Here is a 25,679-nt window from a genome sequence, read left to right on the forward strand (position 1 = left end):
TTGATGTTTAACTCAGAGTTAAGTAATCATTTTCTTACCGTTCTTTATTTTTATAATGCTGTTGGTGCTGTATTTGTGTAGTACAGACAAAAATAAAAAATCCTAGTAGGTACCTGTAAAGCTTAAGGGTGGAAGTGTGACCTGGAAGAAAGTGAGTTGCACAATAAGAGCATGAGCCGGAAAAAGTGAGGGTGACTGAAAGATCTGTTACATAAACATGGTGGGTCTGATTTACCCATCTTACTAAAGTTTTATACCAGTCCCAGTCAATTGATTGCAGTGAATTTACTTCTGCTTTACCCTAGTGTATGTAAGAAGATGATTGGATTCCTTGCTGGTATCTTTTGTTGGGTTTTGGTTATGTAATTTATTTTATTTTTTTTGTGAGGGCATCAAAGAAATGAGAGGACAGAGTTGGGTGTGAAAATGGGAGCCGTACAGTCTAAATGGACAATGTTTGGGGGAGAATTTGAAAGATAGCAATGATTCTGTTCTGAACCAAACTCATCTGTCCTTATTTCAATCACCCAGAAATACCACTGAATCTGAAGCCCTATATCCTGAGAAAAAAAACATTGATTTGTGATTTGTCCTCTCTGTCTCACTCCAGTTCTGCCACCCAAGCATTCAGTAGAATGTGGCATTTGGAAATGCTAACTAGGTAAAATATACACAGCTTTCATAAATCTTTTCCCACACCCCTGGATGTCTTTGGAATGTTGTAAGAGGACCGTGAGTTTGAACAGAAATCTCTGTGACAAAACCACTGCCCTAATTACCAGACACAGAAGATAAGTTCTGAGGAAAAGCTTAAGCATAACATCTCATAAGTCTTCAATAGAGAATTGCTGACCACACGCATGCTTCTGGCAATAGCCAAACTAGTAATAAATGGTGAAGCATACTATAATCTGTGGAAACTAAATTTGTTATTGTAAGGAATGTTTACACTTTTGAGGTGTTGGCAAACATACTTCTCACCTCTCTTCCCTACTTGCACTTTGTAGATTTTATTTTCTCAGTAGACACAAGTAAAATACTTGACAGCTATGTATACAATGAGTGCAATGCCTTAAATTAGTAACTCGGGTATAGCACCATCATCACCTTTTTTTTTTTCTCTCATGCTTGTACTGTGTTGAGAACCTAGCTCTTTTTTGTGGGGGGAATCCTTTGAGTTATTTAAAAGCAGCATTTTTCTTTACAACAATTTTATAGAAATGAACCCACAATTCTTCATGATTTCTGTCCTTGATAGAATTGCTTTACCATTGAAATGCATCCACCTCTACTGAAATGGGAGATATCCATGTTAGGATCATTGTGCAGCTGTGGGGGAAAGGACATTTTATCCTATGACAAATTTATATTAAGTTCCAAAGGGTCTGTATCATTGCTATGGAAAGCAGAATCTTAGTTTCCAAGGTCTCAGAAGAAAGGCCTGCTGTTCTCCATTGCATATTGCTTTGTTATGGGTTTCCTTACAGTGATCAAATGCCAAGGGTCTTTCCAGTGGTTTTTGAGGCTGCCCAGGCCAATTTAATGTTGATCAAGTTGGTACTACAAATGTATCCTGTTTGAACTGAAGCTTAGTGTTTTTAGCTATCACTCCTTCCATCTGATCCTGTTCTTCCATGATAAAGGAAAGTTGTGGATTTTTTGGTCTGCTACGTAATCAGCATAACGTGTGTGTTGCTTACTTGAGCAGGGCATTTTTTATATCTGTGTGATGAGCTGCTGCAAATGGCTTAATAGGTACCTTTTCAGAATTTTGGCTCAAAGGAAGAATAAGAAAAGAAATGTATATGTATATCTATATATCTATATTAAATTAATGGTTAAAAATTATTGGTGGATAAATCTGATAAATAGGTGCAAATTTGGTGATAGCTATCAGTAAACATTACAGGACATCTTGGAATATAAAAAAACATTTACAACTGAAATACTAGCACAGCTCTGTGTGTGGTGCCTGATCACTTAGAAATCAGCACTCAAGAGTTCTGACTGTTTATTTTGAATTGCATGCAAAGCTTTTATTCTAGCTTGAAAAAAGTGTGTGTATGTGTGTGTGCACGCAAGAGAGATTAGGTATTGGGGGTGAGGGAGTCTATTAATATCAAAATTGTGGAATTGCATGTGTGCACCTGTTTTTATTGTTCCCACTGCATTTGGTGACAGGTCAGTAGATGGAGTCCTTTGCAGGATCAGATACAATGGTGGGAGCTTTATAAGAACCTGAATATATTAGGATAGGTCAATCCTGAAAAGGTTTTTTAATCTTTTGTGCATTTGTCATCTTTTATTTGTGCACAAGCACCCGTCTCTCCTCATTGTTGCGTGAAAACTAGGTGTTATCTTGTGTCAACTATGCATGACAGCCAAAATAATATGCTCCCTGATCAAGACTCATGAATCTAGATCTATTTATACATGTGCCCCATTATAAGCCAAGTATGTACAATTCCAGACACAATGTGTTTTCATTGAGCAGCACTGGACATCACATGTTGTAACAGTAAGATCAAAATAGTGCTATTAAATATACATTATAATGATTAAATGGAACCCCAATCTGAGGATCAAAACTGGGGGAGGGAGTAAAGGGGATGGGAGAAGAAAACTACATTTCTGTGCTTGTGCATATTGTCTGATGGAAACTAGCTTTGCACCAATAGTGAAAGATTGCTTATGTAACTGAAATAAAAAAAAAAACCCATGACTAAAAAGAACATGCTGATAAAGCTTGTATTCTGGTATATAAAAGCAAGTGTGGGTGTGTGTGTGTGGGTGTGTGTATAATATGTGTATGGATGTATGTATATATATTTGTGTTCATGAGCATAGCTAAAGGACACCTTCCAATGAAATAATGCATTCCTTTAGAATTGCTGTAGATTTTCATAATTTTTTTAAAACATTCCTATTGTAACCTACATCAAAAGGGCAGCTATGGTTTTTGTGTCTGTCTATACATATGTATTATAAAAAAGTAAGTCTACTGTAATTACCAGTTTGCAGAGCGAATTCCTGCAGGGTTTGTACTCTCCCCATTAGTAAAAGAGATAAGTTGAAATGTATTAAAATTTCACTGTACAACTGGGAGTTTTTGTTCACAGTAAATGTGTTAATGTTTCTTCATTGCTTGACTGTTTGTGTTTAAATTTAGGCAGCGTGCCCAACAGGGACAAAATTATAGCATAAAGCTATGTATAAAAGAAAATCCTTCAGAGAGAACCAATAAGGATTTTTTTCTTTCTTTTTTTATATTTTTAATAAGCAGTTACATATAATGGTGTTCTACCCTGGCTGTGGAAAAAAAGTTTTATCTGTCTGTTTCAGAATTATTGGAATTCTTCTTTCCCATGTGCAGAAGTTTAGAGGATGGAGCACCTCGTGACACTGTACCTTCTTACAAAGATGTCCTTTGTTTTCTTTTATGATATTTTGATCAAAATGGAAAATGTTTTTGAAAATGGGTAGAAAAATGAAGTGATCTGAACAAGAGAAAACTGTTCTGCTTTTAATCTGGATGTAATGAATATGGGGGGGGGAGGGAGGAAGGATATTTTACTGACTGTTGCTCTTTACCCAACAGGTCAATCTCTCAATCAATAAAAAGTTGACCTGAGTAACAATTACAGCCAGTGGTTTAAGCCAGCATTTGGTTCTGGTGGCACACGTACCAGGCCTCTCTCATCCTGTGGCACACCAGCCCAATGCAGAGTGGGGGGGCAGAGGGGCGTGCTTGAACATAGTGCGTGGATGCAAATCACTGGCTGGAGCCACGTCCCCTGTCTGTCTGTGTGTCCGTGGCGGCAGCAGGCAGGGGTATGGCTTCAGCCCAAAATTCCTTGGCAGATTTGGACATTCCTCACAACACACCAGTGTGCCACAACACACCATTTGGGAAATGCTAGTTTAAGCTACTGCAAGTTATATCTTAACAGTAGATGTTAGGTGGAGCTAATACATCCCTAGATCCAACACAGTTGTACATACTAACCTTTATGTTATAAAAAAGAGACATGCATATTGTTTAGTAGTAAACATTCACTTAGTGCTCTTGTCTTCATTTAAGACAAGAACATTTTTAAACTCTGCCATCATTACTAACTGTAAAATCTACAAATCTTATTTGGAAATGAGAACAGATTAGGCAATAACCAACATGCTAGAGATATTTCCAAACGGGAATGTCTATCTGATGGAAATGAATATAAAGGAATAGGTATGCAAAATATGGATATGTTTATCCTCTTCAAATTAGATATTTTGGGGGGATTTAGAGAAAGGGCAAGTGGAAAACCCAGCTCAAGAACTATCTCATGTTACCTACCTTTTGTCTAACACCAGTGCATATGAGCTTTTGAAGATGTTTATTATTTGTCTGGTCAAAGGTATTAATTCTTCTGTACATATAACTTAAATATTTTTAGGGTGAGCAGCTGAAACTCAGGAGTTAGACCAGTAGTTAAGCCCCTTGTTAGTCCAGAGCAAGGAGATGTTCTCTAGAGTTTGCCCGGAAACTCTCTCACCTTCCTTCGCTGTAAGCTTTGTGAGAGGAAACAGGTTAGCAGGAAAAAGGAAACATTTCAGGACCAAGGAGTAGCAAACAGGCTAGCTTAGAGGGGAGTTTGCTAGGGAAGGTCTGCTTGCAGAGAGGGCCAGGAAGGGAGAGATGGTGGATTTAAGAGAGACAGAGATGGCTGGAGGATATTTTAATGCCAGAGCCACTGCCACTTCCTCTGCTTGCACCTATGATGTGTTTGTCCAGGCAGGACTGTTCACTATCAAGGCTTCCACCCAGATCCTGATCTGGAGATGGTGGATTGCAGGTTCCTTCATGACAGGCAGGTACAGGAGTGCTTGTGATATGAGCGGTGCCTCTTGGTGGTATCCCTCAAGAAGCAGGTGGGAGAGCTACAGGATGAGGTGGTGAGGTTCTAAAGCATCCTCTGCCATGAAGACTTCATCCATTATTATGTTGGAAGAGATCTTTAGGACTGTGCAGAGGAAAGACTGCCAGAGGCATCACTAGAGAAGGAAGAGGACATGGACTCTCAGGAAAGTAGAAGGAAGCTGGAAGCTTGTGATCTCTGGCAGCAAACATAGTCTTCATCCCCACCTGCAGCATTTTAACTGTGCCTTTGTTGCAGAGAAGGTTAACAGCATACGGGGCTGCATTGGTTAGGAGTGTTGCCAGGAAATCAAGGGAAGTTTTTCTTCCCCTCTATTCAGCACTGGTGACACCACATCTGGAGTACTGTGTCCAGCTTTGGGACCTCCACTGCAGAAAGAATGTGGAAAAATTGGAGAGAGTTCAACAGAAAGCAATGAAAATGGTTATTTAACACATGACTTATAAGGAAAGGCTGAGGGAACTGGGCTTATTTATTCTGGAGAAGAGAAGAATGAGGGGGGATTTAATAGCAGCTTTCAAGTATCTGAAGGGTGGTTGAAAAGAAGATTAAGCTAAACTGTTCTCAGGGGTGGCAGATAATAAAATAAGGAGTAATGATCTCAAGTTGCTGCAATGGAAGTTTAGGTTAAATATTAGGAAAAACTTTCTCACTAAAAGGGTAGTAAAGCACTGGAACAGGTTACCTAGAGAGGTGGTGGAATCTCCATCCTTAGAGGTTTTTAAGACCCAGCTAGACAAAGCCTTGGCTGGAATGATCTAGTTGGAGATGGTTCTGCTTTGAGCAGGGGGTTGGACTAGGTAACCTCTTGAGGTCCTTTCCAACCACAATTATCTATGATTCTATGTTGGTATACATGCAAGAACTTCTTAGTTCATTAGTCCATGAGTTGGGTGCTAACTCATTACAAACTCCTTATTCCTCCTAAGCAGCAAATGGAAGACATCATGAAGGCATACACTGGCAACTGGTTTATTATGTTATAGTGCATGCCCAGATGTAGCAGGAGACTTGGTGCTCCTGCTGCTTTAAAAGCAGGCATGAGTCAGGTGCAGCCAAGATAATCAGGAGCCACATGACCCAGAAGCGGGCTAGGCTTAAAAAGGATATAAGCCCAGGCCCTGAGCTGAGTAGGCAGTAGGGCCCTGGAGGCTGCTGAGGCAATATTGCCTAAATAGGATGGTTGCAGCTTCTGCATGCCAGTGTGGAGAGTACAGTCTGTAGCAGGTTAGAGGTTTTGGGGAAGGAACTGAGGGATGGAGGAGGTCCCTAGAGCCCCAATATGGGGTCTAGGAGCCCACCTAGGTGCTGAGAGTGGGATCAGGGGGTCCAGCAGCCCAGAGAAGGGCCAAGTGTGGGACCTGGGGGTCTGATAGCCCAAGAGCAGCAAAGGTAGGGGCAAAGTTAGGAGCCAGGAGCCCAGAGCCTGAGAGGAGTGGAGTGTGTGACTCCAGGTACGAAGGCTGCATCTGGGAGTAGCTGAGAGAGAGGTGAAGTGCCTGGAAGTAGCAGACCACCCTGGAAGTTGAATCAACATTAGGGAGTGATAACACCTGCAAGGCATGGGATGTGGTATAGAGGTGGACAAAGCCACGCAATTAGCCCTTAGGGTAAGATCAGGCTTAGGAAGTCCTAGTGCAGCCTCCCTTTTCTAGAGGTTATTACTAATAGGCGTGGCAGGATGGGGACTTTGGCCTGAGAAGTGGTGAGGCTGAGAGCTTTGAGGGTATTCTAGGGGCAGGACAGCCACCCCTGGAGTGAGAATCCCGTTCAGTCAGTGCATGCATAATTGCTAAGCCATGTGATAGAGTCCTCAGTGGCCATGTGCTGTTCCTGTAGACTGCCACTGAACTTAGTCATCAACAACATGTGACATGATGTGTATTTTGCCACAGCTACAGGCTGGATTTTTGTGAAGACCTCCACGGTGGAGGTTGGCTGTACACAGACTTTGCCCTGTCTGGAATGTATTTAGCAAGGCCCACTGATGGTGTGTCAGGTTGAAACCAGGTGGGCAGACTGTATAACAGACTGTCTATTATAAGGAACCTGTTATAAGGTGGTAATGCTGACCTCCATTTCTCATACCAGAGGGTCTACACTGATCGGTCCTGGTGCAGCAGTTTGGAGCATGGTGGGTGTTTGTGATGGCATAATTGCAACAGGTGGATTTAAGAGATTGTTGTATAGCAACTGACTTGGATTGGTGTAGATCTTTTCTAGTAGCTTGCTAGCTGCAACTTCCTATGAGATATGATGGTGAACAAGCTAAGAGGCTGTGATGTGGATGACTGCACAGTCCGGTGGGTGGCGAATTGGCTAGATGGCGGCACCCAAAGAGTCGTGGTGGATGGGTCGGTCTCGACCTGGAAGGGTGTGGGCAGTGGGGTCCCGCAGGGCTCGGTCCTTGGACCAATACTCTTTAATGTCTTAATCAGCGACTTGGACGAGGGAGTCAAATGTACTCTGTCCAAGTTTGCAGATGACACAAAGCTATGGGGAGAAGTGGACACGCCGGAGGGCAGGGAACAGCTGCAGGCAGACCTGGATAGGTTGGACAAGTGGGCAGAAAACAACAGGATGCAGTTCAACAAGGAGAAATACAAAGTGCTGCACCTAAGGAGGAAAAATGTCCAGCACACCTACAGCCTAGGGAATGACCTGCTGGGTGGCACAGAGGTGGAAAGGGATCTCGGAGTCCTAGTGGACTCCAAGATGAACATGAGCCGGCAGTGTGACGAAGCCATCAGAAAAGCCAATGGCACTTTATCGTGCATCAGCAGATGCATGACGAATAGGTCCAGGGAGGTGATACTTCCCCTCTATAGGGCGCTGGTCAGACCGCAGTTGGAGTACTGCGTGCAATTCTGGGCACCGCACTTCAAGACGGATGCAGATAACCTGGAGAGGGTCCAGAGAAGGGCCACTCGTATGGTTAAGGGCCTGTGGACCAAGCCTTACGAGGAGAGACTAGAGAAACTGGACCTTTTCAGCCTCTGCAAGAGAAGGTTGAGAGGCGACCTTGTGGCTGCCTATAAGTTCATCACGGGGGCACAGAAGGGAATTGGTGAGTTTTTATTCACCAAGGCGCCCCCGGGGGTTGCAAGAAATAATGGCCACAAGCTAGCAGAGAGCAGATTTAGATTGGACATTAGGAAGAACTTCTTCACAGTTCGAGTGGCCAAGGTCTGGAACGGGCTCCCAAGGGAGGTGGTGCTCTCCCCTACCCTGGGGGTCTTCAAGAGGAGGTTAGATGAGTATCTAGCTGGGGTCATCTAGACCCAGCACTCTTTCCTGCTTATGCAGGGGGTCGGACTCGATGATCTACTGAGGTCCCTTCCAGCCCTAACATCTGTGAATCTATGAATCTATGAGCGGGAGCAATATTGCTCAGGACCGGGAGCCCTGGTAGAAGGGTCGGTTGAAGAGTTCCAGAGATGATGCGCATTATTGAATGTAACTGCACATCAACAAATTTGGTGTGTGATGATGAGTTCCAGACTGGTTATCAGTACTTTGCCACAGAGTATGAGATGGCAAAAGCACCCTTTTACACTGGGACTATTGCAGCATGCATATTACTAGAGCTGTGACCAGTGCAGACAACTGCTGAACAGGCTATTGCTTGATACTTTCAGTCCTGTTCATTTGTTTTGCCTCAAAATAACATAAACAAAAGAAGCAACTAATATTGAGTGCTTGAAAGACCCTGCCATAGGCAATCATCTCTAGCAGTGCCTCAGTGAGAAACTCCAATTTCCCTGATGATCCTGATACAGCTGATCACTGCAGATTTTCCTAGTGATTAATGGGAGAGCCTCAAGAAAGGCATCCATGAGGTGGGTGAAGAATCTTCAGGCTTTTCCACAACAAAACATCAGGGATGGTTTGATAGGGAAATTCAAGCATTCGTTGGCAGAAAAAGGAGAGACTTCAAAGCTTAGCAAAATAACATTAGCTTCAAACATAATACAAACACTTATCACCATATTAGACCAAGACCCAGAGGAAAATTCAATAGCAAAAGAATAAATGGTGAGTGGACAAAGCAGAAGAAGTTCAAAAGTTTGTCAGCAACCACAGTATGCTTAGTTTCCTCAGTGCAGCCAGAGCTGTATATGGGCCAAGTACACAAGAAGTCATCCTTTTGAACACTCTTTCAAGACAGGTCCACCATCAACACACAGTGGAATAGGCACTTTCAGGAGCTCCTGAACTGTGAATCTAATGTTGAAGGCAATACCATCAAAACTATTCCATGACACCCCATTAAGGACTACCTTGCAGATCCACCAATTTATCAAGAGGCCTTGACAGCCATTAAGCAGATGAAGAACAACAGAGCATGTGGTTCTGATGGAACAGCAGTTGAAATTTCTAAGCCTGATACAATAGAACTCTCTCAACAACTATAGGTTGTTCTAATGAATATCTGGAAACATGAAGAGATTCCCACTGACTTGAAAGATGCCAGAATTATTACCATACTCAAGAAAAGAAATAGAGTGGATTGCAGCAGTTATGGTATTGCACTCCTGTCTGTGTGAGAAGATCCTTTCCAAAAAAAGCAAACATAGACAACGATATTCAACACCGGATAAAATCTTCTAGTGCTGTCTTTGGACATTCTTGAAATTGTGTCTCTGATAATCATGCCATCAGGATCCCAAAGCAAACTTTGTGTCTACCAGGCTGTTGTCATCCCTACCCTGTTTTGGTGTGAAACCTCAACAAAATATTGGAAACACCTCAATTCTTTGGAAGTGATGATTTTGGAAAATCCACCATATCAATTGGAAGGACTGAAAGAATAAAAGCCAGTGTTCTGACTCAAGCAAACACCACCAGCATTGAAGCCATGTTTATATGGCAGCAGCTTCACTGGACAGAATATTCTACTATTATAAATGTCTAAGTCTGTCTGTCTGTAATGCTTTATTTGTGCTCTGATTGGCTGACAAACAGCCAGAGCGCAAAGAAGCATGTTGACAGAAGGCAGCCCACCACCATGATGGTGGGGATACAGGGGATGGAGCAGGTGCACTCCTCCCCCACCCCACTTCCCCCCCATCGGCCCTGGCTGCACTCCTCCCATCCCCGAGTGGGCCCAATGTGGCGTTGGCAGTGATGGTGGTACCAGGGGAGGAGTGGCCCTGGGCCTGCTGTTGGAGGGGGGTGGGGGGGTGGGAAATGAGCCTGAACCAGGGGAAAAGCTGGCCCACTGTGGCAGAGGGGGGGGAGGGCAGGGAAACAGTGGGCTCAGCCTGGCCTGGTCCAACAAAACAGCTGTGGTGGGGGAAGGGAGGAGCGAGCCTCCTCCCCCCATCGGGCCCGGGCCCACTCCTCCCTCATTCCCCTGCCCCCCATCAGCCCTGAGCCCACTCCTCCCATCCGCAAGTGGGCCCGACGTGGCTTTGGCAGTGACAGTGGGGCCATGGGAGCAGTGGGCCTGGGCCTGACACAGGGGTGGGGAGAGGGAGTGAGCCCGAACCATGGGAAAAAGCTGGCCTGCAGTGGCAGAGACGGACAGTGCGCCCAGCCTGGCCTGGCCCAACACAGCAGCTGCGGCAGGGGAAGGGAGGAGAAAGCCTCCTTCCCCCATTGGGACCAAGCCTACTCCCCTACCCCCGCTCCCCCTGTGTCAGCCCCGAGCCCAATCCTCCCTTCCTCTGCTGTCGCCAGGTCAGCCCAGACCCACTGCCTCTCCCCGTTGCAGTAGCCTGGCTTCTCCCCAGCCCCAGGCTGCGGTGGGGAGGGGGGAAGCGGGCCCAGACCCCAAGCAGGAGGAGGGAAGGAGGAGCATGCCTGGACGGAGGCGGGGGGGGCAGGGGTCAGTCCCTGCCTACTCCCCCGCCCCACACCCTGTCATTTTTGATGGGCAATTGGCTAGTGTTATAAGAATTCCTGACAACCAGCTCCCAAAACAAGTCCTATATTCCCAGTTCACTGATGGTCATTGCTCTAAAGTTGGGTAAAAGAAGAATTGCAAGATTTTTAAGGGCTAATCTGAAGAAATGCAATATTAACATCAGTACCCGGGAAACTCAAGCGCTGAATCATCCTCAATGGTCCCATGATATACAACCAGGTATTGATCATTTTGAGCAAACTTGCCTCACTATGGAGGTGGATAGACAAGAGATACAAAAGGAAAGAACTGTGACCCAATTTCACTAGGATCTACTTCTTCCTCCTGGAACTATTTACCACATCTGCAGCTTAACATGCGAATCTCGCATCAGCCTCCTTGGTCATCTTACAGTCTCACCAGTGATTGCCCTATTCACTGGAAGACTTCCATCCTTGTATTCAGGGACTGTCAACTGTGACTTATGTTCATTACTGGATAGGCTCTAGCTCTTTAAAACAAATCAAAACTAATATTGAGAATGTGGATTATTTGCCTGGTAGGCCTTAAAGCTTTTCAGGGCTTTTACTTTCTTTGAGTCAATTTATATAAAGACACTATGTGAAAATTGGATTTTGATCTGATAAACTAGAGTAACTGTTGATTCCTTATGAACAATTTATGATCTATCAAGTAAATCCTTCTTATCTCATGGATTATTGACCCAATAGACCATATTAGTTGCTTCCAAGCTGTTATAGCTTGTTATGTTGATTTGGCTATGATAGCTATGTATTAAGCCTGCAAATTCAATCTCTTTTTTGACAGTATTGCATAAAAAGTACAGTTCATACTTGGGGGGGGTGTTCAACAAAAGATTCCAGACTTTACTGGTTCACATACTACCCTCTGAAAAAGAAATGTTGTTAAGTGCATATCAAACCTATGTAACACCAGCAGTGCATGCACCAGTGCAGTGCTGTGGTACTCTTGCTGTACTCTTAAGTAATGGTACAGAATTTACCATATGGAAAAGTATTAAAAGGAGAACTGGATAGATGTTTGCCAGTGGAGCCTTAAAGGAGACAAGATGCTGCTGAATGAAGTCTTTCAGCATTATGGATCTGTACAAAATCAGCTTACTATTTTGTTTTTGTTTCTACAAAATACAGTATTTCAGTGCTCAAGAGAATAGCCTAGAAATAATAGTCAGTTCAGTCCACAGTCAGGTCAGTTATGAACTCAGATTACAAATAGCTCCTGAGTAAGAAAGAAGTAATACAAGCAGCCTGACCTTTGCATGGTTGATTCATGGTTGCAGCTTTTTTCCAATCTGTGCACAAGGCCTGAGTGAATTTACCAATGGAAATTGCCCCAAAAGAGTCAGTAGCACATATATGGTGCTCTTCCACACTTCTATGATGGGTGTCGGGCTTCCATCAGACAGCTCCATCCACATTATGAAGTGCCTCACTGATATGCGTTGTTGCCTTGACATGGTACATAGTGACCTATTCAATGTTGGTTTCATAAAATTAACCTCTCATTAGTCTTTAAAAATGCCTGCTTCTCCTTATTTTCTTTTAGGTGCAGGGGATCTCATTCTTAACTGTAAATCAGCCACTTGCTCCTTAGCAAATTTTAAGGAAAGAAACACTTGTCAGTCTTAATTTTTGCAGTACAAACAATAATACCTTTGATGTCTGCAAACCTTAGACTCATTTACAAACTATAGAGTCAGTGATATCATTTCTTCAGTCTTTGTATAGAATTCCATTGACAGCAATGAGCATGGTGTTTTGAGAATGAGGACAGACTATGTATGGCTTTCAGAAAAATTCTCCTAAGAGTGCGATTTTTTTTTTTCCTTTTGTACAAAAGGCAATGCAACATTGATTATGGATTTTTTTTTCCAGAAAAGAGCATCCAAAGCAACAACTCATAGTGGCTCCCAACACACAGAGACATCATTTCAAATACCAAATGTTGTCTTTTTTTTTTTCCTCTGTCCTTATTCCCCTTTTATTTGCCATCCTATCCTCAAGAACAGTTGAAAATGGTTTGGTAAAATGCTTAAGGTCTATGTAGCACCCTTTCTTGGAAAACGTATTTTACCTATTTAACAGCTTTCTATTTCGTTAGCATCCTTCCCATCATATTGTATTAGTAAATGTTTTCATGAATGCCACAGAGAAATATAATGATATTAGCACCTTTCAAATTGTATTAGTGAAAATAAATACAAGTAAGAAACAATACTAACAAATTGCAATGTAAAATTACTAATATAACACTGTAGTATAGTAGATGACCCAGAAGACATGTAAGTATTTCTGTGTGATAGGGGAGATGATTTGGGGGTGGCAGGAAAGGGGTGGGACAGATACTTAAAAGCACTGAAATGCAAAGTGAATTCCCATGTACTTTTTCTCCTTTGAGTAACAGTTTTGGGATAACATTTGTTTGTGTTCAAAAATAGCCATCTGCCAATTAGGGTGACTTTACCCAGGTCCTATGAAGTAATGGGGACAACCCTTTTTTTTTTAATTGTATAATTTTAAATAATTCTGTTTGAATTTTTTTGCTGACAGAGGAAGTGATCATGCTTTTTGCTTCAGTAGCAATTTCCGTCAAACTACTTCAATGTACTATACAAACAATTAATTAATCTTCTATATGACAGTGGTAGGTATATTATTGCCCCCTTTTTACAGATTGGGAAACTTGGAATACAGAGAAGTTAAGTGACTTACCCAGGACCATGCAGTGAGTTCATGGGAGTGGCAGACTGAGGATCAGAGTGCAGATATCCTGACTCTCAGTCCTGTGTTTTGCCACAGAATTATGTGCATCTAAAGATTGTAGGTGGTTTTCAATTGTGTGATTGAATAAGGAATAAATGGTGGAGGTATCCTATCTTCACCAAGCTACAGAAGTACCTTTGGATCTATACATTTCTCTCTGTAGAAAAGATTTCCAAAAGGGCAGGTGCTAACTTTCAGCAGAAGGGAAAATACACCTTGAAAACTCACTTAGCCAAATGAGAAATATCTAGTAATTATGCGGGCTGGGGGCGAGCCGGGCCCGTCTTTGCGCACACGGGCTGTGGCCAGCAGCCCGGGCACGCGGGGCCAGAAAAGACCGTGCGGCAGCAAGGCATGCATGGGCTAGAATTAGTCACAGAGGCGTAATGGTTGATTTAAAGATTATTTACTTACACCCAAGATGGTCGCAGTGTAGGCTGGACAGTCTCCAGGTGCAGCTCCACTTAAATCCTCGTTGGAGGACTACAACAAATTCGGTTCTTTGGCCCTGGAGTTGTTAAGGCTCCGCGGGTTCGGTAATTTCTTTCCCACAGAGTTGTCGAAGCTCCGTGGGTTCGGTTCGGTTCTCTGGCCCCGGAGTTGTTAAAGCTCCGTGGGTTCGAATCCTTAGTATATAGGAAAGGGATACGTCTACTATTGCGCTCGGCGACGGGGAGAGGCCAGAGGCTGTTTAGACCTCTGTTGCCTTCTTAAGAAATGCATCGGGTCCGTAAGGATCCACAGCGCTTAGAGATCTTCACGCTCTCTGATTTCTCTCCAACTTGGGCAGAAGCCACCCAAGCTCTTTATATGGCTAGCAAGCCAATCGCTAGCCGCCACGTGTGCATATATTAGAATCGGCCAATAGTGTGGCACGAATCTTCATACAAATGGCAGGAACTCCTTTGCACCGTCCATTTCTGAGATGCAAAAGAAATGCACCATGCAAAGAAAGCTTCAAATTGGCGGGAAATTCTCCGTTGCACCGGGGTTCTCTTCTGCAGCAGAGAACTCCACCATGCAAGGAAGCTGCAATTTAATGGGAACATAATTTAGCAGCGCCGAAGCACACACAAACAAAAAATCACAACTTTGGGTTGTGACAGTAATGTCTAGCTATCTATTACTTTTTTGGATGCAATGTTTTTTTTATTTGAATGAAAGTATGATTACGTAAACTTTGATTGTTCAGCAGTGTATGCTAAACAGATTAGAAGCTACTGTATAGCCAGAGGTAGAAGAAGTTACATGCAGGCAGAGATAAAGGGAAAACTGGAACCTCCTTGTTAGTATAAAACTATATTTTCCCATTTTATGACAATCGTGGACTTAAAGTATCCTATTTCTTGTTGTAATGAAATGCACCAGTTTCTGCATTTTAGTAACAGTCTTGAAATTTTGCAGATGTAGTTATGTACCAGCAGTGCACTGTTAACAAATTGTGGGAGTCCATAGATGCCTGTTTGGGGACATCAGCATGTAGTTAGCATTATGAAATGCACCTGCAGTTTGATGTGGACACATGAACCGCATAAGAAGTGGTACTGAACTCTGGCTCAGAATTGTAGCCTGAAGCTTTTTAATTTTTGCCATGCATTCAAAAGTTTCAGTATCATCCTTTCTTTTGTGGAATGTAGCAGGCTGTAAAGGGCAAGAAAAGCTGAGCCCAGCTTGACTGCTTCTAAATTGTCACAGTCTATTTCCAGAATGGGAGATCAGATATAACAGTTTTTTAATGATAATTTAAAACAAACTCTTGATTTTTCAGACATTAACATTAATATGATTTCAATTTTGTATGATTATACAGAACTTTTTGATGATGAGCTCTCAATTCAAAAGTTAGTGAAACTGTAGGGGTGTAGATATGCCATATGTGCTTTATGAGCTAGTGGTCTGAAAGTAGACTGGAATCCAACCCACAAAACTTTTATGACAATTGCTACTCATTAGTTGTTCTCTTGGAAAGTGGCTAAAAACATAAAGAGTAATATATAACTGCTCTGATTGAAGAAGGTTGTGAAACATTAGTGTGGCATAGTTCAGGAGTTTCTTCAGCCACAGTTAGGCTTACCTTGTGAGTCATCTTGACAACCTCCAGTACCAAAGTTACACACTGAATCAGAAAACAAGTCTTGCTAGCACAGGTAGATTTTTTTCCCCTCAGTTTCATAAACAAAAAAGACAAAACAAACTTCACAGGAGAAAATCTTGCCCAGAGAAAAATATGGAGCCATTTATTGGGTTTTTTTTCTTTGATATTGCTTCAGTTGTGACTTGCATATATCAACGTAAGAATAGATCTCTGTTTGCCATCAACCTGTTAATTAAACTGAAGCAATTACACTTACTGTTTTCCAAGACTGACTGCTCAACATTTTAACAGATCACACAGTGGCAAAGTTATTTATTTTTGATAAAATATTTTTTTAGAATAGGTATTGAAGGGTATTTATAATGGTGTGGAAGACAGTCGCCTATTAGACCAAGACACAACTTTTATCAGTTTTGTATTTCTACTGTTACCAGACAAACTGCAAGAAGTGCATCATATTTATTTCATGCTTCTCCATCACCTCACCCAAATAAATATGTTTTTAGACACACACACATCACCATACTCCATTAATCACTTTTCCTTTATTTTCATAGCATTTGCTCATTTTCCTGAGAAAATTTGAACTCGGGAATTATCATTCTGCCCCCACTCTCCCCAAGACAAAACACAATTCAGGCATAAGGAGGAATATAAGGAAGAACTTCTTTACTGTCTGAGCCCCCAAGGTTTGGAATAGACTGCCACCGGAGGTGGTTCAAGCGCCTACTTTGAACGCCTTCAAGACTCATTTGGATGCTTATCTTGCTGGGATCCTATGCTCCCTGCTGACTTCCTGCTCATGGGGCAGGGGGCTGGACTCGATGATCCTCCGGGGTCCCTTCCAGCCCTAATGTCTATGAAATCTATTAAATTTGGCCATACTAAACAGAAGTCCCTGCAGACAACACATGGATGCAGAAACTCATTGATTTCAGCGCAACTGCAAGTTCTGTGCTGTTGTATCAGTTTGCAGGATTGAAGCTTCATTCAAGTCACTTTATGGCAATGATATTGGACCACATCAAAGTAATCTTTGCTAAAGTGATTTGCAAGAGGCTGCAACAGAGATGATTGTCAGACGTAGGTCTAGACCTCAGGACCTTATGTAGTTTACTGTTGCTCAGGCTCCGTAAAGGACTTGAAGCACTCACATTTTTGGTGCTCTTCCTCATCTGTGCTCCTGCTCTTCCCATATTTTTTACTGTCCGTGGCCTCCTATCTCTCCTGGAAATGCAGCAGAACACCCAGACAGATTGATATCCCATTACTGTTGTGGGCTGCTCCTGTTAATATATGAATAATGTGTTTGTGTTAAATATAATTAAATACCCCCAAACTATATTAAACAAATGTCTTGGAATCTGAGTGAAACCCACAAAAAGTCTAGGAATTCAGGAGTAAGGTTTATTATTGTTAAATCAGCAGCCATGACCCCAAAGCGACCATGTTGCATTCTGTATTAGTGCCAAGCAATCTTCCCATGTCCTTGCACAGACTCCATTGATGCAAGAAATGTAGCAGGGAGGCATTTCTGAATATTAAGGAGTTTAAACAAAACATTGAATGTTATATTTATCATATGCATGCTTTATTTTTAAGCTTTAATGGGTGTTTTAACAACAAACGCTGTCATGTAAAATATACTATAACAGTTCTGTTCCATTTCTACCACTGCTGTTGTAAATGTTCTTTGGGTGCCATTATTATGTCAGTGGAAATGCAACAAGTACTATGTTATAATCTCTGTTGAAAGGATGTGTAACCATGGATCATGAACATGGTAGAATGTAAGATTCCTTTGGAGCTGCTGAAGAATAACCTGTTTCAATACATATTAAGGAGTCCTTAGCCTGCTTGTTATAAGCTGTATATGCTGTAAAATCTCCTGTGGAGGCATTGTGCTATTTTGTATCAGTCCATGTGTTAAGAGCCTGTAATATCACTCGCTCTGTTGCTCACACACTGTTTTTCCTAGGATCATAGGGAAAGTAGGACTGGGAGGGGCTTCATGAGGTATTCTGTTCCAGCCCCCTGCTCAAGGCAGGATCATCCCTAACCTAACCATCTGAGTCAAGTGTCTGTCTGATCTGCTCTTAAAATTTACAGGGATGGAAATTCCATAGCTTCTCTGAGAGTTTAACTATTCTCGTAGTCAGAAAGTTCTTCCTAATCATAGAATCATAGAAAATGGGGGTTGGAAGAGACCTCAGGAGGTCATCTAGTCCAACCCCCTGCTCAAGGCATCCCCAACCAGATCATCTCAGCCAAGGCTTTGTCTACCTGGGTCTTAGCAGCCTCTAAGGATGGAGATTCCACAGCTCTGGGTAGCCTGTTTCAGTGCTTTACTACCCTTCTAGTGAGAGAAATTTTTCCTAATATCCAACGTAAACTTCCCTTGCATCAACTTGAGATTATTACTCCTTGTTCTATTACCTCCACCCCTGAGAATAGCCTAGTGACATCCTCTTTGCAGCCACCCATCAGGTACTTGAAGGCTGCTATTAAATCCCCCCTCAGTTTATTCTTCTTTTCTCTAAGCTAATTTCCCTCAGCCTTTCCTCATAAGTTGTGTGCTCTAGCTCCTAACAATTTTTGTTGCTCTCCAATTTGTCCACATTGGAGTGGGGGGCCCAAAACTAGATACAGTGCCAAATAGAGGGAAATAACCACTTCCCTTGAACTCCTGGCAACACTCCTACTAATGAAGTCCAGTATGCTGCTAGCCTTCTTAGCAACAAGGGCACACTGTTGGCTCATATTCAGCTTATTGTTCACTATAACCCTCAGGTCCTTTTCTGCAGATCTGCTGCTTAGCCAGTCAGTCCCCAGTCTATACCAGTGCATGGGTTTGTTAATCTCCCAATTACATTTCTCTGCTGCAGTTTGAGCCCTTGTTCTAAGTCCTTGTCCACAACAGTCACAGAGAATAGTCTATCTCTTTCCTCTTTATTATTGTTCTTCAGGTATTTGCTGACTGTTAAAAAATCCCCCCCCGCAGTCTATTTTCTAGATAAAATAACCCTGGTTCTTTCAGTCTTTTCTCATAAGTCATGTTTTCCAGGCCTGTAGTCATTTTTCTTGCTCTGTGCCATACTCTTTCCAACCTGTCCACATCCTCCTTAAAGCCTGGGGCCCAAAACTGTGTACACACTCCAGGTGAGGCCTCACCAGTGCTGAATAGAGCAGATTTGCAGGATCTGTTTATATAAACCAATATGCTGTTGGACTTTTTCGCAACCAGAGCATGCTGTTAGATTATATTGAACTTAAGCCCCTACTCTGCATATTACAGACATCGAATAATTAACTGGTTAATTGTGCGATTACTTTGAGACCAGTTGCATGTGCAAAGTGGTTATCACACCATAAAAAACTCCGACCAGCTGTAAAGTTAGATTTAAAAAATGTGTACTAGCTTTATGGCTTGTTGCTGTCAAGCTTTAATTTGTACATGTAGCACGGGTCTCCTCTGGTGCTGAGAGCCCCATCAGCTGATGGAGCTTCCAGTCATAGGAGTGCACCATGCCAGCCAGGGCTTGGAGTCCTGCAACTGAGGGGGCTCTCAGCCCAGCAGCTGCTGACCCTGGTCCTGGCAGCACCCAGCAGCTGCTGGGACCCACAGTCCCTTAGCTGCTGACACAGGGGCCCAGCAATGCACCTTCCTGTGCCAGGACCCTGTCCGTTCTCCTAGCAATGAGGACATGTAGGCCATTTTCCAAACCTGTTACACTGAGTGTAACTGGTAGTGATTAATATTTTAAAATAAATACTAAAATGCAAGGGGCTATTGTTAAACTGCTAAAATGTATGTTAAAGGAAGGATTATTTTATACATCAATTTCAAGGAAGTTTCAAGGAAGTTACAAGACTAAATTTTAATATGTTGGCATATCAAATCTATTCTAGTCTTCCTTTATTCCACAAAGGCTGGAAACCACAAAGGTTTAAGGGTCAGCTGATTGTGTATTGGGTACTGCAGTGATGTGGGGGAGATGCACCCCATAGACTACATTCTTTTTTGACTTAATTTACAAAAAAATTGAAAAACAAATGTTTGAACCAAGATCCACGTTAAGTGTTTAGGGTTTTGTATGGCCTCTGACACCATAGTATCAGAGTACATCATAATGTTTATTGCATTGATCTTAGGATCCCTGCATGATCATCATAATTTTATTTATTGTTTTTTTCCTCCAAATAGAGAATTCCAGATCTATTAGGTGACTTCCTCAAGGCTGCTTAGGACCAGGGAATTGAACCTGGACCTCTGAAGTCGTAAACTAATGTCCTGTTTGACCCTCTTCTCATTTCTCAGAAGCAGGCACATGGATCCCACTGAAACAGATGAATAAGCCTAAATGAATAAGTCCACTGCCAGAATATTACCTAAAATAGCAAGATTGGTGTGGAGTGAAAGAAAAAAAGGCTCTGTTAAGGCTGGGCTGATGATTTGGGCCATAGTAGTTATTGTTTGGAATGTTTGCAATCTTCCGTGCACCTGTGAAAGGCTTTTCAGATTCAGCTAGTTTAAGAACCTAGAGACGTTTTAATGTTTGTGGACAGTTTGTGTACAGTTTCAAATACTATATTATGGTATTTTGATTACAAAAAGAACCAAGCCTGTTAAATGGAATAAGACTGTGCAACATTTTTAACAGAAATTTTTGCTTATACAAGAAAATTTGAAATACTGGACTGCTAAACTCTCCCCACAGCCCTGATCAGAATATAAAATTGTTAGTCAATCTTTCTTGTATGTATCTAATGAAGCTCACTTCTATTGTAGACATTGTATTTCAGGTTTCCATCCAAATAAGTTTTTATGGGCAACCTTGTAACTACCTAAAAATGAAAAAACATAAGTAGGTTTGTAATGGAAATGCTGATCAACTTTGGTAAAGCAGCACTAGCAAGTGACAGTTTCACATAGTGTATATGCAGGCATGTGTGTGTATTAATACAAAACAAACATCAGCAAGATGCTGTAACATGAAAAGTGACGAATCTTTAACAGATTGATGCAAAGCACGGGGGGAGGGGGGGTGTGTCCACATATAAAAATCTCTTCTAGTGTAGCAGGAATGCAATTTTCTAATGCCTTCTTTCCTTTTTGCAGTACAATTAATTACAGAGTTCATTAATTAATTAACATATTAGAGAGAGACACTATTACTGATCAGCAGAGACCTGATATATTACTGAGTCAATAAACTATTGAACATGAAACAGGACCTTTCAGTAGAATTTTTTCCTTGTAACCCACAAACACATATATTATTCTTGCATACTCAGCACTTCTTTGGTGCCTTTATATTTCATATTACTAATTCTTTTAATCACTGATATATACAGCAATGTTTTACAACCTAGCTAATGAGTAATTGTACAGCTGACATTGGGAGTGAGACCCTGAAGTGTCAGGCATAATAGCGTAGGATATTTTTTCCAACAAGGTTTTTAAGAGTCAAAGGTAGTAAAAGAGCAGACCAAATGGGAAGGAGAAAACTCCTGCATCAGAAAGTGAACAGAGAAATGCAAATTTTATTTGAGTCAGTGAACCATAAATGTATTTAAATTGCTGTCTGATGCAAGTAAATAAATAAAGCTTTTAAAATAGCCTGAACTCTTCTCATTGTCAGCGAACAAAGATTTTAACTTAGCCATTCTAATGTGTAATGTAATTTTTCATATGGATTCAGTGCTTTCAGTAAGAGGAAGGTAATTCCTGTTACATATAGATACAGCAGCTTTTTAAGTGGAGGAGTCAAGGAAAGGTTTGTAAGGCAACATCATTCATAAAACTCCAGTGTATCTGCAGTCACAGGTACCAAACTCCCTTCCCCCACCTAGCCCCCAAGTAATCATTGATTGCATCTAAATCTGTAGAGATATCTTTTCCTGGCAGCTCTGGTAGTTACAGTAGACTGTTAATCTGTGAATGATCAGAATAAGTTATTTCTATCTCAGAAATCTCCATGCAAATTACACCTAAATGCATGCCATAAATTTATTTTGAAGAGCACAGGTCATATGTGGTCCTGTTTAAAAACAGAGGTAAAAAAAAAAGTCTAATTCAGTTGATGCTGCCTTTCTTAGATGGCTTTACTTGAGGAGAAAAAAAACCCTATGTTTTGTTTTGTTTTTTTTTAATGTAGATTCAAATGAGCGTTTTCAGGTAGATGTACTGTTAATCCATATTTTAATTTTTTAACCTGTGTTCTATCTTTACATCTTTAACTTTCTTTAATCACTATTTTTTCTTTTTAGAAAAAAAGGTCAACATTAATGTTTGTTATATATATAGGACTAAAAGGGGAAGGGCTATATCTGGAGAGCTGGGAGAAGTGACGGATGCAAGGGAAAGTTGCAGTCTGTCTCATGAGCCAGTACTGTGTTGTATACTTTTGTCATTTTATTGATTCTTTGGAAATGCATCAAACCAGTAGCTTCTTTCTGATACTTAACTGAATTAGGCCTTGTGTGAATCCCAACAGGGACACGCAACCTTTAGGTGAAGTGGGAAAAAGGAAACCTGTCTTTAGGTATATTTTTGTGTACATGTTTCACTTATAGTTTTAACCTGTCTGACATGCTGCTATGGGAGGACACAATTGGCAGCATTTTCCTTCAGGCACTTGATCTGCTAAAGCATGAAATTTGTGGAACATCTACATAATCCTCACTATTCCCCCCCACCCCCCATTAAAAAGAAATGGAGACTGTGATCTGTATTCTTTTAAATAATTTTTTTATTTACTCTATGGAGCAATAGAATACATTACTGTTAAATGAAACTTTTAATTAAAATTACCCAGTGATATAGATATATTTTGTTAAAGAAAATTAAGCATAACTTAAAAAAATGGACAAAGCTTTAGGGTTTAAGAAATCTCCCCACCTCTTCTTCCCATATCTGTCTATTAAAATCCCAGCTAGCCTATGGAAATATATATATTTTTAATTTTTTTAATTTGATAAGACATTTATGTTTACATTTCTTTTTCCAGGCCATCCGCTGTACACTGGTAAATTGCACATGTGAATGTTTTCAGCCAGGGAAGATTAACCTGAGAACCTGTGATCAGTGTAAACATGGCTGGGTGGCCCATGGTAAGAAGTGTCTATCCTTTTCTTATCCTCTTTTAATATTCGTCGCCTTCATTTTTTTCCAAAATGTAAACATTTTGAGCAGTAGCCACAACTATTTCTATTAATCTCTATAGGTGTGTACTTTTTAACTTTTTTTTACAGTCTCAAATGGAAAGGAGAACATCAGTTGCGTTGGCTTTGGTTTTTACTGCCAGTGGAAGCAATGAGTTGGTTAACAGCCTATGCATAGCTCAAAAAGTATATTGTAGCCTCCAAGAAATAATGCTGTGCTCGCAGCTCTCAGTAGAAGGGCAAGAAGTTTATAATATGGTTGCACAGTGGAGTACATGTTACACTTAAACTTCAGCCAGTAAGTCAGAGTCTGATGGAAATTCAAACATAACACCGCCAACCTTTCGGAGCAGGGTCAGCAGAATGAAACTACTGTATCCTATTTGGCTGAGTGAAAAGCTGAATGGCAGTTCACTCTCAGAGTATGGTCTATCAGCTGAACTTCATTTTAAAGTACCTGAAGAATGGGAGGGGAGGAACTAATATTGTTGGCCCTTCTCTAAATATGTGTTATAAATATACACCAATTGGTTGGGGGATAGATTCTTTTTTTTTTCCACCAGTCAGTCACAAATCCACCATATATGCATCTTGAGCTCATCCAATATACTTTCAGCACATACAACTAGAAGACAAATACTATGGGGACAATATGTTCTGAAATGGTTTCTTGAATAACAGAAAAAAAGAGAGAATGGTTGTATTTGCAGAAGAAATTTGTGTCTGAAGTTTCTCCTCACAGTTCAGGCTACTGGCCCCTAAGCAAGCATACTCTTCATTCCCCATGTTTTGCCAAACATTCAGTGGGTTGTAGTTTATACATTTTATTTTATTACACTTAGATCCAAGGAAGAAGCCTGGTACCTCCTTCCTGAAAATGTTTTTAGTTCCTGTTTATTTTGTGCATGTCTGTATAGGTATACATACGTATTGAAGCTTGGCATGTTTGCACATTTAATGAAGCTGAAAGGCTGGCACTGCCTTGGAAACTTTTGAAGTGTGCCCACTGCTGGAAATAGTGTACTTTTAAAGCATTCAGGTGCAGACACAATTCCAAATTACTTCGCAATGAATGGGTGAGTCTGCTGGTGGTATCCAACATAACACAAAGTCAAGAAAAAGATTTAATTTGCATATTCATGATGTACTCTATTCCTTGGACATAGCACATTTCTGTTTCCCTTAATTTCAGACAGGATGTTTGCACTCAGTGGGTAATGAAATCCATTCACATTCTTAAGTGGCTTTCAACGCTCATTTAGTCTTTCGAGCAGGAGGAGCATGCAGGGGTTCGGTGTCAACAGGGGCAGCAGAACCCTGCCTGTTTCTTTTTCCATTGGCTTGTATGATGAATATTTGAAGAAATATCCAACTGGCTGGGATCTGTTTTGGATTTCATTAGCCCTGGCTTTGTTCTTAAACAAGAACTCCACACAACAAGTTTTCATGTTTTGTTCTGGAACCAAAACTCTACACAACTATCTAGTAAGATAGTTTTCTGTGACAGGGTTGACTGAAAAATGTAACACTAAATACAGCTTGAGACTGCCATCATTCTTTTAATACAAATGGCTGAGTCAGATCTTAAATCCAAAGTAGTAGATTGCAAATGTGACTCCTACAGCTGTTGGGTACATCTACCTGTAGTCATATTTTGGTGCTTAAAATTTCAAATAGAAAAGCTGAGTACAGCTATATATTAACAAAAACATGTGTTTTACTACTGGAAATTTACAGAACGATCTGATTTTCTTTTAGCCCCTTTTGACTAGATTTCAGCCAGTATGTTTACATTTATGGCAGACGAAGATTAGTCAGATATATGTTTCATATACACGCTCAGAGCATGGGCTTATAAATTAGTTCCTGAAGAGTGTGACAAGTCTGCTTGAGTTGTTGACCTTAGCTGCTTTCCAAAATTCTGAGAGAGACATTCAGGAGACTGATTAATTCATTATGCTGTAGCACCTGGATTTCAGAATCAGTGAGTCAGATTACTGTTCAGAAATGACTTCCTTTAAACACTGTACTTTTAGAAATTTTTCCTTGAATGCAAATAGTGGATCCTACTCCTTTAATAAGAGTGTTTCCAACCTTTTTTTTAATTAATGAATTTCAATTCACATTCAGTGTTTTATTGAATACTATTCTATTGCCCATCAAGACTGACCGGGGGGGCGGGGAAGAGGGCTGGGATGGAGTGCTACCACCTAACGCCCCTTGCTGCCACTGTTCTGCCTCTTGCAGGGAGTGGGGTGGGGGAATAGAGGCCAGCGCTGCTGGCTGCGGCTCCCCCACCCCTATCCGGTCCTCGGCGCCACTTGCAGGGAGTGGGGTGGGGGAGCTAAGGTGCTCCGGTCCTTGGTGCCACTTGCAGGAAGCAGGGTGGGGGAGTCGAGGTGCAGAATCATGGTGGTGCTCCCCTACGCTTGGAGCAGTCTGATTGACTGTTTCCATCAGCCAATCAGAGTGCAAATAAAGCATTACAGACAGACAGACAGACAGACTTAGGCTTTTATAATGTTAAAATAATTATCAAAGAATTGGTGTTTTCAATAGGAAGTACCATGCTTATCCAACCGTAATAACCTAGTGTTATAATTAACTGGGCAGATCAAAATAACCCTCAGCAGCAATCTTCTCATGTTTTCACTGACTGATGCATGCATAAACTCTGCATGGTAATAACTGCCCATTTAAAATGTTGGAATTCTTGTCCTGAGAGGAAAAGGGCATACAGCCATCATAGTATTTCTATTTCACATAGTAACTGCTGATCTGGTGTTTTGGGGGGTTTTGTCCTGTTTCCATTGTCTTTCTGGTTTTCTTTCCTCACGTAAAATGAG

General features: G+C 41.4%; 1 protein-coding gene across 13 annotated transcripts in view; it reads left to right on the plus strand.

Annotated features, from left to right (window-relative positions):
* Positions 1 to 25,679, plus strand: part of BNC2 (basonuclin zinc finger protein 2) — a 478,778-nt gene that overhangs the window by 282,884 nt on the left and 170,215 nt on the right. For 12 of the 13 annotated variants that reach the window (XR_009460955.1, XM_019483666.2, XM_019483667.2 and 9 more), the window contains one exon: positions 22,680 to 22,782. The exons of the other annotated variant lie outside the window; for it this stretch is intronic. Coding sequence is in view for 11 of the 12 variants with exons in the window: in XM_019483666.2 (XP_019339211.1) it covers positions 22,680 to 22,782 (103 nt within the window). In the remaining variant the exon portion in view is untranslated. The remainder of the gene's footprint in view (positions 1 to 22,679; positions 22,783 to 25,679) is intronic. 13 annotated transcript variants of the gene reach the window in all.

This window comes from Alligator mississippiensis, chromosome 3 (assembly GCF_030867095.1).
Source record: "Alligator mississippiensis isolate rAllMis1 chromosome 3, rAllMis1, whole genome shotgun sequence".
Taxonomy (NCBI): Eukaryota; Metazoa; Chordata; order Crocodylia; family Alligatoridae; genus Alligator; species Alligator mississippiensis.